This window comes from Drosophila miranda, chromosome XL (genome assembly GCF_003369915.1).
Source record: "Drosophila miranda strain MSH22 chromosome XL, D.miranda_PacBio2.1, whole genome shotgun sequence".
Lineage (NCBI taxonomy): Eukaryota > Metazoa > Arthropoda > Insecta > Diptera > Drosophilidae > Drosophila > Drosophila miranda.
The window spans coordinates 25,110,051-25,129,947 of NC_046673.1; the positions used below are offsets into that span (position 1 = coordinate 25,110,051).

General features: G+C 46.3%; 1 protein-coding gene across 1 annotated transcript; it reads right to left on the reverse strand.

Annotated features, from left to right (window-relative positions):
* Positions 1-13,294: 13,294 nt before the first annotated feature.
* LOC108151612 lies at positions 13,295-19,365 on the reverse strand. Its single transcript, XM_017280309.2, has 4 exons — positions 18,897-19,365; positions 17,396-17,818; positions 16,706-16,873; positions 13,295-14,164 (listed from the first exon to the last, which is right to left on the reverse strand). The coding sequence occupies exons 1-4, from the start codon at positions 18,897-18,899 to the stop codon at positions 13,610-13,612; spliced, it is 1,149 nt and encodes a 382-aa protein (XP_017135798.1). The 5' UTR covers positions 18,900-19,365; the 3' UTR covers positions 13,295-13,609.
* Between the last annotated feature and the right edge of the window lie 532 nt (positions 19,366-19,897).

Sequence of the window (19,897 nt, forward strand, 5' to 3'; positions counted from 1 at the left end):
AATCAACAGGGCACAAATCACATAATAAAATGTGCAACAAATTCGTAAATCTCTCAGCAGCACAAACAATAATAAGAGCATAGGGACTGTGACAGGGAGAGGTACAGGCCAGGGGAGGTAGCAGCGTTTGGCAACTAACTTAAGTAGCGGTAGCAAAAGGCTACTAACATGTTTATGCTACTTTTATGAGGTGGCAATAAAATCGAACCAAGTACGAAAATAAAAATAAAACTCGAAATGGAAAAGGTGAAGACTCAGCCTCTCTCTGTCGCTCTACTGGCGAACAGGATTGCACACGCACACAATGACTTCATCGATTTATAGCGGTCACGAGTGACGACGGCGACTGGACGGGACTATGGCCTATGGCCTATGGACTATGCAATATGGCCTGCTCTTCGGTTTCTTGGTTTTGGTTTTCGGTTGTCGGTTTTCGGTTTTGGTTATTGCGTTTTCTCTCCGCACGGACCAACACGGACCTGGCCACGGACACGGACATGGACATGGGCGACTTGCGCTGCTGGCCTTTTTATGGTGGTATTGTTTTGCATTTCGTACACAGGACTCCTTGACGACGGGTCGGTTGATGGTGCTGCATGGTGCAGTCTGCATGTGGATGGATTAGGTCTAGGACCGAACGGCCCATGGCTTGTTCCAGGAAGCCACGGAATAACTCGCGACGCGTACGCTATTCCTCATCCTGCGCTGCATTTTATGGTTTGTCGTCATAATCACCGGCACAGCATCTTGCCCTTTTCCCACTGTCCGCTGCTCAGTCCGTTCAGTGTTCGGTGCGCCAGTGACACACTCAACTCATAGCCGCGAAGAGACACCGTCGACCGCTGTCACTTGATTTATGCAACCTTGAGAACGTGACTCGCCAGTGGAATACCCTCTCTCATTCATCATCTATATATGTTTTTCGTCCCCCCTGGATCGGTCAAGGTTTGAATATTTGTATTAGACATAGCGGGATTGCCTTTAATTCGTTTTGAAAAATTACCAGACACTTATGGGATGGGGAGCAGTCCTGCCCTTCATCTTACGGGCTAAGTATTGATAGAATCATGTATTCTCGTTTATGTACATCAATATCTTCACATGAAGTCTTGCCATTTGAGTGTGCATTCCGTTGGCTTAAAAAATATATGTGCATACATATGAATATCTAAAGTTATTTCGTTCCAAGAACATTGCCATGGAGAATTTGTAGCATATTTCATGTAAAAATATATCGTAAAACGTCGGGTAAGATTCTCTGTTCTGAGGTTTTTAAAATCCAAATCAGAATTGCAATTTGTAATTCATGGGATAGCGTGCCTTTAAGAGCATTTTGTAGAAAGATTCCGTTGTTTATGAAATATTAAAATACTGTCTGAGCTAGATTTCCGAGTTTTAGGTAATTTTGGGATTACCTTTTATATCACTGGTCTTCTGTGTACTCGTACATTTATTTTCCGTACATTTCGTACATTTACTCTCCTCTTGTCTTTAGGTAAGGATGCTTCATGCCCCAAGCCCCATGACGCTTACTTTAACCGATTCCTCTTCTCCATGAACATGCATATAAAAGTCACGCACGCAAGCAGGGAGACGTTAATCACAAATCAAAGAAATAGAAATAGAGCAGAGGAGTATAACTCGGACTCGGACTCCGATGCTGATGCTGATTTTTTTTTCTTCATGGTCCCACACCTCGGTTCTGTTCTGAGGGTGCACAAACAAGGCGCAACACTTAACAATGACACAAAGCGTCAACTTTGGCGGCAACAATACACTGCACTTGCTTCGTCCATGGACGGGATCCAGAGATAGAGCAGCCGCGGCCTCATAGAAGAGGTCCGCGATGAGATGAGATGAAAAGAGCCCTAAGCGGACCTAGACTTGGGCGCAACTCTGTTGCAGATCAAAGCAAGAGTGCCTCAATAACGATTATCATCGCAGCGATCATGATGAGCGACTGTCGTCTTAACAGATCTCCGACCCTCCAGAATCGCCCCGATCCCCCGATCCCCTGATCGTCCGATCGCCAGAGCTGCACAAATTCTGACAAGTAAAATAATAAATTTTTCTATATCATATCGGATACGGAATAATTTTCCCCTCTATGCTGCTGCCCTCTCTCCATCTCCTTTGCTATAATGTGGGACACATTTAATTTTCTGGGCTCAGACTTTTTGTTTTTGGTACCCTCTTTGAAGGACCCTCAATCAACCCAACCTCTTTCTATCTCTCTCTGTCTCTCTCTCTCTGTGCCTATCTCTCTCTTAAAGTGGCTGTTCTTCTTCTCTAAAGAGAAAGAGGAAGAACTGTCGGCTCTTGGTGAAAATAGTTTTTGTAGTACGCCTCGTTGATCCGTGGACAAGCGATTTAAGAGTCCGTCGTAGAATTGATGGAGGGGAAGCCGTTAAAATGCGGTTTCCTGGGAGAATTAGCTGCTGCTTGATCAATGGGGGACATCTGCATACAGTGTTTATATACATACTATATAGAATCAATATATACATTTCGATAGATTTCGGTGTGCTTTTTATCTATGTTACGTATACGCTACCGAAATGGATTTGGTGGTTCTACCATTCCTGGAGTTATGTACATCTGCTTCATATATTTTCTGCGCCTGCTGATTCTGCTCCTCTTCCTCCTACAACTGTTACTCCTACTCCTCCCTTTTACAACAAGAAGAAGGGAGCAGAGGAAGATCACACCGCACGCGTTCAAAAGGTTCGTGTTTTTTCTGTTGTTTGGCAGGTCAATCGAGACGATGCCAACGAAAGAGAGAACCAGTGAGAGAACAAGTGAGAGAGATCGGAACAGAGGTGAGGCCAGAGCGGAGCGGAACTGATCAAAGTCATTCAAACATGAATGAAGTTCATTAAAAACTGATCAAATCTGTATGGCAAGAACAATGCAAACAAGACAAGAGTCAAAGCCAAATACTGAGACAACAAGCCAGGCCAAGATGGGTCGTGGAAGAGCTGTGTGGGGGTAGGGGTAGGGGTAGGGGTAGGTTGGAGAAGGAGAAGAAGGTGGAGTACAAAACGCTGGAAAAGAAGCACGCAAAGATAGAAAGGAAGACAGAAATTGGAAGAAAGAACGCAACGCAGCTGGCAGTGACAATTTCTCACTCTCTCTCCGGCTGTGTGTCTCTCTGGCCTCTCCCTGCCTCGCACTATATCGCTCTACCGTGCTGTTCAGCTGGCTCTCACGCCATGTGTGGCAATGTTCTGCCCTATTCTCGATCCTTTCCAAGCCGAACCGAACCGATTCAATTCAATTGCTCTGACCTAGCATTGCTTCTTTTACAAATGAGGACATTTCCTGATATTTGTTTCGCTCCTCCAGCAACAATGGGCAGAACAATGTCAACGAGGACACAACACCTGATCGACAATGGGAGGGAGTCGTTGTCGGTGTCAGTGTCGCTGTCGCTGTCGAGCACGGAGTTGATCCAGCAACGGAAGTGTTAACGGTGTTTTATTTCGGGCTTCTTTTGCTTGGGAGGATTCTTGTCACTTGGGGGACAGGATCTGATTTTGAAAAGGAATCAGAATCAGGAAACTTTCTTTAGGATGGAGAACAAGTTGTGTGGTTATTCTGATGCGTTTCAGAAAGAATCTAAAATTTTCGATCACTTCCAAAGTCGCGAACCTGCAGTCGCAATAAAATCCAAAAACGGAACCCATAACAAAAACAGGCTGGAAACCACAATTTCATCAGACAAACTCAGGACCTTTTACCGTTGCGTATACGATATGTGGGGCCCTGTGGAACAAATTTAAATTGTTTACCCCCAATTTGCAATGTTGTATGGCATTTCCAGCAGCCTTAACTGCAACAATTACAACAAAAGCAACAGCAGCAGCAACGGGAACGATTGACCACTGACGGTTGACCAAACAAGCAAAGACCTGGTGCGCGGGCAGGTGAGATCCGAGAGTCGAGATCTGAGAGTTGACGGCCATGAGTTGGGATGAGCCTCGCTCAGTAGGAGCTAATTGATGCATTGAACAACTGACAAACTGCCGGTATGACTCCGTCGGTGGCTGCCACAGCGTCTGCGGCTGGGTGGTCCGTCCTACTACAACGTCATCCTCCTACACTCGCTGCCGGAGATGCAGATGAAGACCTGAGACACTTTAGACATGTTGTCGTTGCCTCGCAAATTGCAAAGCAGGAGAGCGATATAGGAGAGGTAGATAGAGGCAACCCTCGGGGCGGCAGCAGGGGCGTGCCATGACACAGCTGGCCGCCGCCTTGCGCTGCGCTGCACTGCCCTGGCATGCCTCATGCCCCTGCCTCACCGCTTGTGTAAATATTTTCTCACACAACACACACAAAAGAAGCAAGCAAATGTGCAGGCGGACAGTGGACACTACGGACAGCCCCCGCCGTGGCCGCCGTAGTCCGAACCATTCCGTCCCGTCCCGCGTCCCGGACAGGCCAGATATTGTTTTAACACATTAGCAGCGCAATGCAACAAATAATTTCCATAAAATGCTGCGCCGTCGTTCTCTTCTGCTCTCCCTCGCTCTGCTGGCCAGACAGAACGGGAACGGACAGAGTGTCTCCCAAAGAAGCGGCAGCGGCGGCCGGGCTAAATGGAGCGACAACAGCAATAGACTCTCAGCAAAGCAAAGCGAGTCGAAACAAAAGTAAATTTCAATGCACGAAAGAGATATGTCACAGGAAGAAAATATTAGTTTTTGTCATTAGGCAAAACAAAAAGACGAGAGAAAAGATCGCAGAAGAGTACGACAGAGTACATGAATGGGTTACCCTCCATCCCGCGATCCCAACGTACGCGATGATGATTGTGTGAGGACGGTGATGGTGGTGCTTATGATGTTTGCCTACCAACAAAGTTAACATTGGAAATGTGTCCGAGACTTGTTGTTGCCACATTCACATGATTTAGGCAGCAACGCCACACAAAATGTTTCCCATCATAAAAAAACTCCAGCTTCAGCCGGAGACGCTACGTATTCGTACGTTCATAGCTTCGTATTCGTCTTGGACCTATTTCAGGTCCAAGAGTCCACTGCTCGAAAAGAAAAACTGAATTACTGAAAAAGTCTTCAGAAAAATCAAACGAAACTAAAAACCGTTCAGAGGATTGGGTTAAAAAAGCTGTTCCCCAGGGCAACTATTTTCAGATTGGAAATGCCCTTAGCGGATGGGGACTTTTTTAAGACCTTAGTTCGCTACTGATTAATCAGATCGGGGGAAAAACGTGATTTTTTTCTCTAGACCTATCGAATTGGCAAATTCCCAGCTTCATGGATATGTATATTTATGCTTGTACCGAGGAAATTCCATTCAGGTTGAGAAACCTCTTGGGAAGGCAATCTTTATCGGGCGTTTTCTAGCCATCGGGAGGCGCCCATCTCCATCCCCATATGCCCATCTCCACCACCAAGAGCAGCCACATCTTCAGGGTATGAGCTACTGCGTCCCAAGCTCAAGTTGCACATTTAATTTTTCGGAGAAAAACACCAGAGTTTCTCAAAATTGTATGATAAATTCATTGAAATTTTGTCGTTTCTTGCGCCAAAAAAGTAAAAATAAAGATCATGAAAATCAAAGAAAGCATGAAAACGAAGGTTCGCTTCGGGGTCGACTCGTCAGATACCCTTGCAGACCGATGGCTTCGAAAGCACCTGATTTTGATTAGGGTTTGGGATATAATCCAATCCGACAATATCGAAAAAAATATAACAGCAGTATGATATACCCCTCCGATTTTAGCGTCCTCCACTAAATTTAAAATTAAAGGAGGAGCATTGAAGAAGACAGACTATGTACTATACATAACTGGACTACATAAAAATACCCTCAGAAAGGGTACAAATACCGATGACGGAGACGCTGACGACGCGAAAAACAACAACTTGTTGCCGTGGTGCTGTCTGGTTATTGACTCTATGGCAGCAGCCACAGCTACAACAAGCTCGATGACGACACTTATGCCCCATAGGGTAGGAGTACGTGGCAGACTCAGAGCCAGCCGGGGATTGGGGCTCGGCTTATCACAACTGTTTATGAGTGAGAATGGGAGCTGGACTTTGGCTCTGATAGGCTCCTCCACAGCTCCATCTTCCCCACTAGTCAATGACGTCAGACAGAGCAGGACTCTGCAAATACATAAATAACTGGAACGGAAGTCGGGCTATAAATAAATACGAATTAAAATTTGTTCAAGATGCTTAACCTTTTTATTTAGCCTTGGCTGGGCAGAGGATGGTGGATGGATGGAAGGCCCGCGGCAGTCAGGACAAGAAGGATCCTCAGCCTTAGCCCCAGCCCCAACCCCATTGTCTATCCCGCTGTCAGATTCTGTCACCCTTGTATGATTTGTCTTGAGGAAGCAAGTGCTCGAGTCCTGGCTATGAATGACGTTAGATCTACTTAAGACGGCAGCTCTTTCATGATCATCCCCAACATGGTTAGATGATCAAGATGAACTGCCTAGTGGAACTGGCATGCGTCTAGATGGATGGCCATGCAGATTTATCAACAAGACAAAGTAGTCGCAAGGATTTAAAACAGACTACCACTCAAGAGCACAAACAAAATGAGTAGAAGCAGATGAAGCTCCTATTTTTCTTTCTCTCACTCTCCCTCTCTCTCTCTCCCTATCCCTATCCCTCTACCTCTTTATCTTTTTTTTGGAGTGTTGAAAAGTAAGGAAGCTTTAACAAATTACCGCCTCTCACACCAAACTGTTTATAAAAGTTGTAAAAATTTACCAAACCAACACCAGAACAGCGAAGAGCAGTCCCCATCGCCATCGACATCACCCAGCTTCATCTTCATCTTCAACGTTAGCCACATCTTCAGCACCGACTCGATGTCCGTTTCGCAGCGCCCAGAGGCAAAGTTGGGCGCACACTCCAAGGAGGAAGGCTGGCTGGTGGGCTTGCGCGGAGGTCTGGGGTGTGTTGATGCAGGAGCATTAAAGGAGAGATCTCGGCGCTGGCCTTATAGAGCGGGCATTGCCAGAGCAGAGTTACTCATGTCATGACAGCAAACGAGCGAGCGGCAGACTTATGACTGAGTAATTGCTGGTGATATTTATGCGAGGAAGCGTCCCGTCCCCGACTTAAGCGGTGCGTCTTCCACCGTTTTCCACCATCCTCTGTCATTTTCCGCATCCCGCGTGACGTTGCTGCTTATTATCGCTTGCCTCACAGTGTGTTCGCTGTGGTATATCGCTGCTCAGAGGAAGGTCGCTGGGCCTGCAACGCTTATGTGGAGGAAAAACTGCTAGTTTTAATAGAAAAAAGTCGTTGTTTTTGTATCTTGTCAATATAATTTTCACTTGAGCGTCATAGTTTTTGTGTGGAATAAAAGTTGCAAGATAAATCGTATAATATTAAATGTTGCCAAATGAAATGCGTATCTAATTTTATAGCTGTAGTGGGTCTCGTGATTCGTGGAGCTCTAACCACTTGCTGTGGCTGTCTCTACTGCTTGCAGCGTTGTGGGGCATACGCACACACATAGGTGTGGTTGCTGTTGTAGATGTTGCTGCTCGCATAACATCACATACCGTAAAGCAGTGTGTTTGCTGTTTTTCGGAATGTAAATCATTCGCTAAGTACGCTTGATTTAGGCGACCATCACACTACATTCTTCGCCGAGGACGGGACGGTACTACAGCACAGATCAGTACGGAGCCTGGCCTGACAGATGGCCGGTCGTATGTCTGCTGGCTCGAATGTTTCGGATGTTACAATGCAGATACACGAGCACTTTCCAAGACGCGGCGATGGGTACGCTGACGGGCTGACGAGCTGACGACGACGACTACTCCAACGACGAAAGCAATACGCCATACATAACTCATCGCACATAATGAGACTGCAATAATTCACTTGCTCTGCATGCTCGTGATCCTCTCTCTTGTATGAAGACAACAGCTCGGACGCAAACGCAGACGGAGACGGAGGTCCAGACAGGGGCCCAGATCCAAGCACAGGCACTGTTATGCCAACAGAGGCAGGTCCGCTTCCAAGTCTTTTTCGGGCTGTGACTCGGCTCTGGCTCTCGCTGTGGTTCATGTTCGCATTCGCATTCGGAGTGGAGTCCAGTCGTCCGTCCACATCTGGAAATCTTCATGCACTCCTAGTTTTCTGTAATTAAGTGTAATGAGCGTAATTGCTAATGTGTGTGGAGCCCACATAGCACAGATCTCCGAAGATCTCTGTTTGACGGTGCGTCTGCGATTTAGTTGTAGCTACAAAGCAGCCCCTTTTCAGGCCAAAAGCAAGCTCAAACTGAATCGTGATCTTGAGGATCTTGGGGTACGACGACAGAGCTACCGCTGCAGCAAAGGGAAATTAAAATGTATGACAAAGTGCGTGCAATAATTCGTGCAAGTTTAATGAGTCGCCGCAATGTGGACTTTTGTCCAGCCATCTAATTGCACTAGATATGGATATTTTAATTGAATGAGAACCTTGTCATATTAGTCAGCAACAATTAGTCTTTGCCGTCCGTCAGCTAGCCAGGGATCGCCACACTTGGCCATACCAACCCATCCCCAGTTGTGGTCCTCGCCTTAGCCAGTCGTGGGGATTTGTTAATCAAATATTGCCGGAGGAGAGTTGTGCCTGTGCTTTGCCTCGGTCAGGTGCAGCTGCAGTCCGTACCAGATCCAGGGCCAACTGAATCTCTTACTCCATCTCCAGTCTCAGGCCCATAATGGGCAACCAATTAACTCGAGTCGAGTCAACATCAGTTTAATGAACTGCCAAGGATTACATATGTACAGAAAGACGACTTTGACATTGTGACTATAACTGGCATTGGCACTGGCACTCTGACACTCTGGCTAAAAACGTTCACAAGAACTATACCGCATTCTTCATTATTCGGATCGGTTCAGATCGGTTCCGATCGGTTAGGAATGGTCTTCAATGGCCCATAATCCCGCACGAAAAGTTGATATCCAAATATTTGTGCATCACACTCCTTTGTGAAGTTCTTGACTCTCGGGGTCCTTGTTGTGACCTAAAGGGGTTCGGTCAATATTTGTCGGGCCACTTGTGATTCTCTCTCTCCTTCTCCATCTCTCGGGAGACTCTCACCCCCACCCCTCCGCTACGTGTGTGTGCCCATTGAGTGATTGCTTTCATGTTTGACTGATTGACTTGCTTCTCCTTCCCCTCTTCTGTTCTGTTTGCCTCCCCGATCGTGGTGCCTGATAAGGGCCCCCGTCCACTGGTTGGTAAGGATACAGCAGGCACACGTTCATAAATTTTCCGGCAATTCTCTGCTGTGTCTCTCTCTATCGCTTTATCTCGCTGACTGACTCTGAACGGGACTCCGAATCAGATACAAAGTTTCTTTCCTTGCGATGTTTCTGTGTTGGTTCTCGCAGAGAGGCTTCTCTTTTCTGCCTCCTGCATTCTGACTGCTCCCTCTCTCTGGAGTCTGTGTCCCAATAGTCTGGCGCCAGGATGGCCATTAATTATAACGATTCCATTGTTGCGCATACTGAGACCCAGAAGCCGCGCCAGAATCGGATGAAACACTCGTATTGTGTGCTTCGTATAGACTTCTCACTTGGGTGGTGTCCACCTTTTTCGCACAGCCGCTGGAGGACAGGAGACAGAGTGGAAGGAAGGGGCAACTGTTTCCCAAATAGCCGCAAAAGGTCAAGAGTGCCGCTGCCGTTGCCACAGAATTCATTGACAATTAAAAATGCTTTATTGTCCTGGCTCTGATCACTTTATTGTCCTGGCCAGCTGCCCCTATCCACAACCACTTCATATACCATATACCAAGTAGCAAATACTCCTATCCCAATATCCCTTTTGTCCTACTGAATTAAATACAATTGTCGTTCGTTATTTGTTTAGCATTGTAAAGTGGGCGCGTCTTCTTTGATCTGTGTGCGAAGGGACTCTTTCATATTTTTTTCACTTTTTGTTTCTCGGTTTTCGAGTGCAGTTTTTCTATTCCCCCGCTGTACAATTGATTCCCATTTTGCAATTGAAAACACCTTTTGACCTTATTAAGCGGAAAACGCTGCCAAATGGGATGAGGGAGAGGTGTGTGAAAACGCCAAAACCCGGACAAGGGCTGGCTCATTGTTAAGTGAGCGTAATTTATTTGGGTCAAGGCGCCGCCTTGACGGGTGCTGACTTCAGTGCCGATTCCAGGCCAATCGGACCTTGGTCAGATGTTCAATGAAAGGCTAAATTTTAGGGAAAGTAATTTGAAAATATTGCAGAAATGGTAGCTATGCTCATATGAGAAATCATTCCAACTAACAGCTAGATAAAAATAACATTACTTTGAAAAACTATACTTAAGCTCGAGAAAATAAATTTCATAATACAGGGGTTATGGAATGGATTTTGGGGTAGCCTACTTCCTCTCAAGGGTAAATATTCCTCTAAGTTTTTATTTTCGCTGGAAATTTCCTCTCCCTGCGTCCATCGCCGTTTCGATGGCGTCAGCAAATCGAGTGCAAGATCGAGATCAACCTCGGATTTTGCATCTCAACAATTATATTAATTCCCTGAGAGGGGATCCAAGAGAGGTGGGGGATTGGAAAAGAGCAGCTGCAGAAGCAGCAGAAAATAGAGTGCTCGATTCCGTGAATGGAGAAACTGCTGAGACTTGAGGCTTGGGCAAGAACCGACAGAGATTTTAGCACCTAAGTAGAGCCATCCACCCCCCTTGGGGTGCCGATTCCCATAAGCTGCTTGTGGATGGCTGAGCCAGCAGTTCCAGCTCCGTGGGAGAATCGGAGAGAAATGGAGAGTCCAACTCTAAAACCCAGCAGAAGGGGAGACGACACTGAAAATCGTTTTGCAATCGCGATGATGATGAGGCGATAATAATGATAATGCTGATGCTGGGGAACCACACGAAACACCTCCTTGGTGGGCGGGCAGCTCATTGCACAAGCCCTCGCTCTTTGACAGTTTTTTTTTGGGATCACTCAGGGAACATAAATGTAACGCCATTATCTAAAGAAATCTGTAGCGGAAAACATAACTCAAAAATACTTGCCGTGTGTATTTTTATACAAGTTAAAAAAAACAAAAACGAATAAAAAATACAGGGGGAAAACAAGAAAAACATAAATGAAATAAGATATTTTAAATTAATTGTCGGCGAGTTAGACCGGGGCCAGGAACGAGGAGGCAGCCGAACCAAAAAACCGTTCTATGGGGACAGCTCCCTGCACGTGACCGGCCACGCCACGAGCAGAGTGAGGAGACTGAAATGCGAAACAAAAACAAAATGAACATTTAGATTAGATCAGAGGCAGGCGCAAAAGTTCATTCAGCAGGAGGCAGGTGGGGCAGAGAACTGAGTCGGAACAGCACGAACAGCCTCGACTTGTGGGATACCCAGCACGGTTAAGCTATCACAGTGCCTGTACCTTTGTGAATATTTTGAATATTATATACAATTATGGAGCCGAAAATAATACAAAAAAACTACATATCAGCATATTCTTAAAAAGAAAGTAAATAATTTAAGGAATGTTCAAAGTTTCATACATTTAATATTGCGTGTTTCTACTCCTTCCAAAAAATTACAAATTATGCAAAGCCAAATGAACCCCTGAACGAATATGGCCGGCGCAGAAGGAGAACGAAGCTGGAGATGAAGAAATTTCAACATTTCTCATAGAAAGACATAATTTTCAATTTAATAAAGGTCAGGCCAATAAAAACCTATTTAAACTCAAGATAGATGCGCGCTACGTGCACCTGAATGGAGCAGCCACCAAACGGAAGGGTTGCACCAGGGAGCGAACGGGAAGGGAATTCCATGTGCACGCTGGCTGCATGCAAAGTTTCACAGGAGCGAGGGAGATGCCAGGCCATGAATGGGATCGCGCATAGTTGCATGTGCGCCTTGGACCTGGCCAAGATCAGGGCAGAGATCAGAGTGAAAGAGGCTGCAGCAGGGAGAGGACACAATAAAATCAAGGCGATAACCATCTTTAATGGGGGCCCAGGCTGAGAATGATCTCTCTCTCTCTCTCTCTATCTGTGGCATATTAAATTGTTGAATCAGTCACTGGGGAAGAACACGGAAAATAAGCGCTGAGCAGACAAATCGGAGCACGTACACAGAGTCCGAAATTAATGACAATTGCTGATTGTGTGCGATAAGCCCGATTCGGGTACTCGGGGAAACCGCGACCCAGCAGCAGCAGAAGGAGGTGGAGGAGGGAAACATCATATCCAGAACTGAGAGCCAAGAGTCGAGTGAAGGTGCGCAAGTAGATCTCTGCCTGGTGATAAGGACTGGATTTTTAAATGGAGATGGAGAATGGGAATAGGAACAGGGACAGGGACTGGTAAGGAGTGAGGTATCAAGAGAAGCGACAAAAATTTCTTGTCGTAAAATGGTATTGTGTTTCCCCTCCCTTCCCCCTTTTTGCCTGTTGCTGTGGCCAAACAAAGGTGAGTTAGGATGACCCACGCCGAAGAATTATTATATGTCTCATAAAATATTTGAACAAGTCTATAAAAGCCGCGTAATTCCCTTCTTCGGCTGTAACTGCGACTGCAATTAAAGCCGCCGCAGAGGGGAGATGGTCGTAAAAGGAAATTGTTTGGACACTTTTATGTCTCCCTTTCGCTTAGATCAAGAGCGAGAACATAGAGGTAGAGAGACCATGGTCCAGCTCCACGGCGTATGAGCAATGTGTCGGGAATGGATTACGGATTCCCTTACTTTGTGAGCGCTGTAATTGATATGGCGCCAGACAATTAGTTGGAAGGAGGGCCCACACGGGGCGATGAAGAGGAAGATGGATCCCTATCAGGAAAACTGCTTCGGTTTTTGTACTTTAATTTTTTCTTGTATTTGAATATGATTTTAAAAAAATCCTATCCTTTACAATACATAGCCTATACATTCTTCGGATATTTAGTCCGTATATAGAGGGGAGACGTACAAGTTCCGTTGGATTTAATTGCTTTGATTGGTGTACATAAGTAAGTGCCAGCATGTGTTCGGTTATATTGCATTGGAATGGAGCTTTACATCTATTATCACAGCATCGTAATACAAGGAAACGGTTGGTAATCGATAAAAGGTGATCTTAGGAGTTGTCATAATAAATAATACAAAGAGGCTTAGATCTATTAAAAAAAAGGAAAAGCATGCAATATATCTAGATATACTATATGTATATGTACATATATGTATATGTACATATATGTATATGTACATATATGTATATGTACATATATGTATATGTATATGTATATGTATATGTATATGTATATGTATATGTATATGTATATGTATATGTATATGTATATGTAAGTAGAATCGTAGGTGGTAGAGGAGGGAGGTATATATTTCTCTCTATGGTTGTCTCTGTTTGATCGGGGACTTAGGTTTTCCATATTCAAGTTTTCATAGCCTGTGACTGGATCGTTTGTGATTTGTGATTCGTGACTGGTGACTCGTGACTTTGATTTAATAAATAGCGAATGGTAAATAAATAAAAATGTCTTGGGATGGTGGAATGAGCCTCGTTATGGAGCGGAGGTTTCTCTGGTTGCTCCCTCTCTTTCTCTGGTTCTGTTTTTTTCTGTCTGCTCTCTCCTTCCTTTGGTCTTCAATTCGACTGTGTCCTTCCCCGACCCTGGTTGGGCTGCCTCCGCCTAGGGGCGGTGCCTTGTCTTTGTCTCTGATTCCGGCAGAGCTGCTTGCGCTGTCTGGCAAGGATCTTCCAGGCGTTGTTCAAGTACTGTACGTACTCGAATTTGACGAAGCGTGCGTCCACGGCAAGCTGCACGGACTGGATGGGCTGCTCGGCGGGCAGGGAGCGGGCTGCCAGTGCCGCCTCGTGGTGCAGCTGGACGAGTGGCGTCTTAAATTGTTGCAGGCGCTTCTCCATGAGCTCTCGGCTCAAGATCTTACTGTGTAGAAGAGGCACGGCCCGCCGGCTGTTTTTTTTGCCCTTACTGGCGTACAGACGGTTGGTGGCGTTGATGGCCACCTCAACACTGCAAAGTACGCGGCGGGCGCTTTTGCGCAGGCGCCCCAGTTCTGCGGACATGACACTCTCGGTCTGGGTGTTGGAATAGTCCCAGTGGAGCTGGGCGTGGCGCAGGTAGCTGAAGGCCCCCACGTAGAACTGCAGATCTCGGTGCACGTGGCGCAGGTTGAGCTGCAAGAGAAGAGGTGGGGAGAGGGAGGTTAGTATGGGTAGGAAAATCTCTTATACCGATAAAATATCGCTGCCGCCCCCACCCCGCCCCTTAGGCATTCCTGATAAAAGCTCGGGGTTGATTGAACTCAGCCAGCTAACTAACTTCGCTCTCGTCGGCTCGACTGGCGTCTCTCGTTCGTTTCATTCATGTGCGCGCTCGCTCGTGTTTCGGGGAATCCACACGACTGGTCTTCGCTGGCATGAATCACAGTACGCTCGGTCTTGCTCTCCAGCCCCTCTCGCGCTCAATCTTCCACACACGCTGCCTGTAAGAGTGTGTCATTTACAGTACATATTATCGTTAGCTTTTTCCTCCTCCCCGCGCTGACGTTCGCCGATCTTGATCACGCTCTGCTATCAGCAGAAAACATACATACATATGTATGTGCGAATATATCTGTGAGTCGCGCGCGCTAGTTTGTGACGACAAAAGGCCGTCCGTCGTACGTTTCTTGGTAATATCTGCATACAAGTGTCATAAGACTCATATTACGACGGGTGTGCGAGTATTTCCCCTGCTGGGAATGGGACTGGGGCAGGGTGCCTATAAATAGAGTTTTGCAATCAGTCATGACACCTTCGTCATCGTTTCGGGTTCCATTCCCTTCCGTTTGGATTGGTTTCGGGTTCGGCGTTGGCCTGTGTTTTGGCTTTGGTTGGGCCGCCGCCACTGTCAACAATTAGTCGGCACAATTGAGCGGCCACTCAGTCATTGACGCAGGCCAGTTGTAAATTGTAGATTAATTCTGGATAATTATTTACTCAAGTCGGGTAAAGTTGCACAGATTTTGGTTATTTTTCCCTTTCCGTGACGACAATTGAGAAATTTCAGCGAAAGCAAACCCTGCTCATAGCTGGAAATGAATGAATGAGGAGATCGATGAATCAATGAATGAACAACGAGAGGCTGGCGGCTAAGCTTAGGCGGCAACTTTGGGACGATGAGTGAGCTTGAATGAGTCGCTTTTTGTACCCTGAACTGGCTTGAATTGAGCTTTTTCGCTGACTTAAGATGAGTCGGCGATCTCGCTTTTTTTGTGGCAGTCTGCCCAACTCTCCCAGAGACAAAGTTCAGTAGGCAAAGGTTCTACTCCCGCTGACTGTCATAAAATCTTATTGGAACTGCCAAAGCGAACTGCGCGTATCTGGTTCTCTGCAGATTATTCCGTCTTGCACAGCCTCCTCCAAATTAGCACTTTGAACCGTGGCCCAGCAACCGAGCCAATCTCACATGGATCTGCCTCCCGTTCCGCCCAGCCCTTGGGAGCTGGGAGTTCTCTGATAACGGGGCCCCCATAGGGCGCGATATATCCCGAGAAATTATTATTCACAAGCTTATCGCTGGAAGTATTTCCAAAGCATTTGGAACACTAGATATTTCATACCATAACTTTAAGCCATACACAATAAGTGAGAAAATTCCTTCGGTCTTGATTTCTCTAGCAGGGTATTCTTGGAAAGTACTCTTATTTTGGGGCTTACATCAGTTTGTACACTTATATTTCCCTTACCCCTCTACCGCTATGTTACATAAATAGATACATATGTATAATTTCTGTTTAACTTCCTTGCGTGTAGAGCTTCAATTCAGATATCGATTTCCATTCCGATTTAAAATTTCTATGGTCTTCGCTTAAGGTTGTTGTTGACTTATCAAAAGTGTAAATAAGATATGCCGCTTTATTTTATTTTGTTTGTGCATGAAATTAGCCGCTTTGAAATGAGCCCCATACGCAGTCGCAGCCTCAGTGCCATCTACAGTCCCCCGGCTGTCAGTCCGGGAGCTCTAATAAAACGTGAGGAGCGATCGCTTCATCAAGGCCGGATTGGATGTACAAATATACATATGTATGCATGTATGCACATATGAGTACTCACATATGAATACTCGTATAGAATAACGGATGTGTACGGGACGACGGATGTGTTTATACAACCATATAAACAATCGCCGAAATCGCGCGCACGCCTTCAATTTTCTCTTAATCTTCGTGTGGTGTGGTTATTGCTCGGACTGTTGCCTTTTTTTCGCAGATCTTTGGCCCGTGTATCGGTGTCGTGCTGTTGTTGTTTGCCAATGCAAATCGGAAGTTAATGAGGCGTGCCGAATCGTTGTCTAATACTTACGAGATGTGCGATGTGTGAGGATGAAAAGTTTTCTGCACAAAGAGTTGTGGGAAATACAGGTGTAGAAAAGCAAGTAAAATCCATGAAACGGAAATCCATGAGGTGGGGCGAACTATTAGAGCACCCCTCGCCCGTTCAGTCGAAGCTTTCGCACGATTCCTCTCATGCCACTCATATGATCAGCAGCGCGCGTGAACTTGTGACGATCTGTTTGCACCTACGCACGGGAATTGCCGCTGGCCACTGCCTCGAGCCCGGGGAAATGGCCGCTCTCACGTGACCATTTCTTCTCCCCCTCCCCCTCTCATTCCAATGGCCTAAATGGTTTATCAATGCCCCTGGCAACTGTTGATGATGATGGTGCGAGCTTACCTGGGGACTACTAGCGTTGAGCCGTGGCAGAAACTTGTAGGTTCCACTGTGCAGAGCCCACTTGCGTTGCTGCGAGATATCGATGGCCTTAGTGGTGGCCGTGTCCTTGTTCTCTGCCCGCAGGCTTCGCAGCTCGCTCCTCGTATGGTTCTGCAGAGCGTGGATAACCTTAAAGAGAGCAAGGATACCATAATTAGTTTGAGAAGCGAGCTTAATACTTCTGTCTCAAATTAAGAGTAAAACGAGGGGCAACGTTGTGAGTTGCTGCTACGGCCGCGATTCTACATTTATATCCGATACCTAGTCTGTATGTCTCTCCTCCGTCAGACGGCGCTAACATTGAACGACAAAGAGTGTGTGCGAGAGACCATATCTACCAGATTGCCGAATCTAGATCAGATCGGATCATTATTATAACCAAAAGGAACAAATCAATTGGCAATGACTACACAAGTATGAATCGTCTGGGTATGATCGGAAATTATATAATGGAAGAAAATACTACAATGCTATATTCTCGTATATTTATATATATGTACATATATATAATTAAGTGGACTCGGATCACTAATTTTTATAATATGACTAAATTGGTTTCTGGATATTCAAAATCGTTCCAATACATTTTTCACAAGATCTACTGAAAATTTGTCCATTCAATATGCAGGAATATTCTGATCTTCAACTCACCAACTGCCGCTTTTTGCAGCGTTTGGCCGGACGGACCCAGTCCTCAGGTCCCGTCCAGTTGCCCCCGCACGTGTTTTCCCAGTCCACACGGGTGATGCTGCCGTTGAGCTCCCTCTGGAAGCGCTGCCGAAAATTGCCAAGATTGTGCCGCTTTCGGAGGCGCTTTAGCAGGTCTGGTGGTGGGGCAAGGTATGTGGCATTGAGCGATGGCGAAGGGGTTGGGGCGGCTGCGATGCCACCGCTGCCGGGGTGGGCGAACTGCTGCAACTGGTACATGAGCACGGCGAGTGTCAGCAGCGAGCCGATTCTGTGGAGACGACTTCTGCTCTCCCCGAGCGTTGTTTCTCTTTCACGCGTGTTGGCCGTTTTGCTCTTTCGGCTATCGCTGCTGCTGCTGAGGTCGATTGGGCAAGCAGCTGTCGTCTGTGGGTGTTGGAAGAGTGGTGCGGTGAGAAAAGGGAGAGATAAGAGCGAGAGGGGGAGAGAGGAAAAGAGAGTTAGCCATGATTGTCAGAGTTTGGGAATCCCTGGTAGACACAATCGAAATTTGTTAGTGACCCGAAGCGTGCTTGCCTTTGTGAATAATACTGGTGGTGTTTGCTATTGCTATTGGCGTTTTTGTTGCTGTCTTTATCTGGCTGACATAATTATTTAAAATTAAAAACAATTTCTGGCTGAATCATTGCCTGTGGTGGGGTAGGCCCAGTCGGCATATACATATACATATGTACACTCCGATACGCACACTCATAAACACACCCCAGTGCCTGTATCTACACTACGCTACATGGTCAACGAACTTGGTTTCGTTTTTTGTCTTTCGATTCTTTTGCAAACATTTGTGAAATTCGCTCACCCTCTCGTTCGGTGCTTTTGCTTGTGGCTGTCCCTTTCCCTATCCAAGCCTAAACGTTGTCGTTTGATACTGACGCATCGCCCCCCAACCACCAACCCCCATTCATCAAGCCAAATCCACAGTCCACAATTCCTACCCCCTCCCGAACGTTTAAATGAATTTCACACAAAACGGTTATAATTAAACCAAACACAGCGATCGATCTATGGTAGCAGCAACATTTGATAAGTATATTTAGTCATTCATCCATACACATGTACATAGGCATGTACATTCATATGCATAATGAAATCTGTCTTAAGCGGACACCCTGACAAGGAGATATTCGTTGACCCTTTCGCGACTCCCCTCACGACTTCCGCCATTTCATCACGTAGTCGTTGTATTACAGCACAGCACTCGGAAGACCTTTTATTTGTGTGCAGCATGCATCTATATTCACCGGCTCGTACACCAACACTACCACCCCCACCCGCACCTGCACCACTTATCAGAAGGCAAAGCACGCACCTCAAGTTCCGCTCTCTCTGACCTGTACGATTATATCTTTATTTTCCTTTTGCACCTTCTGCAAATTCTTCCGCAAATCCGAAGCCGAAGAGATATAGAAGTTGCAAAGCTGAATGTTGTGCTTCGAGTACTCACCATTTACACATATATATGTGAAGGAGATTCTGCAGAAATGTCCCTAGCAGAATCTTGTCACTTTTCGGTGGTTTTGGGGAAAGTTCGAGAATGCAACGCAAAACTGAGTCAACACAAAGCAATATAAACCAAAAAAAAAAAATGGATAGTATTTATAGTAATTCGAGAGGTGAGGCGGGTAACTGGTAACTGGGAACGCGGCACGCAGAACCTAATTTTTGATCTGTATCTGTATCTGCGAGATACTCTTCAAGTGGATGGGCCACCAAGTTTCGACGCGCTGCCTTTGACTGCCTGCTTTGATTTGATTTGATTCCCCGGCGATCCGATCGAACTGCCCGATGGCTCGATGTCGAAGTTGATGGCTCGATGCCGATGCCAATACCGATGCCGAGAGTGGCTTTCTCGTCGTCGGCGTTGTGTTTTCGCCAGAGACCGAGACGGACGGGGGGACGTGTTTCGAACTGAACTCTTCAGTTACTATGAGCATACTAATGAGGAGGCGGAGAGTGGCCCCACCGCTCTGGCTGGCTCCAGAACTCAGTCCGAGTCGCTCTCTCTCACTCTCTCTCTCTCCGTGCTCCTCTCTGTGAGAGTAAGACAGCGTTAGCTATGAGTGTGCAGTCTCTGCGAAAATAAAAAGCGCTCAAAAGCCACTTCTGAGTGGCTTCCGACTGGGACACAACCTATGCGGGGGAGTTTTGGTCAATTTCAACATGAAGGGTAATTGGTGCTCCTCTCTCTAGCTCTCGCTCCATTGTTCTCCCACTATCATAAATGCACGATGACAGATACATACATATACGTATACGTACGAATATGATCGATCACCGGCTGTGTTTTGGATCAGCTGTTGATAAGACCCCTCTCTACAGCTGTCTGCCTACTCGGAGAGCGTCGTTCCGCTCTCTGCTACTCGCTCTCAACTAACGTCTCTCACTCGCAGATAAACAAAATTATTGCCGGCTGTATGACTTTCACTCGTGGACAGAGGAAGCAAT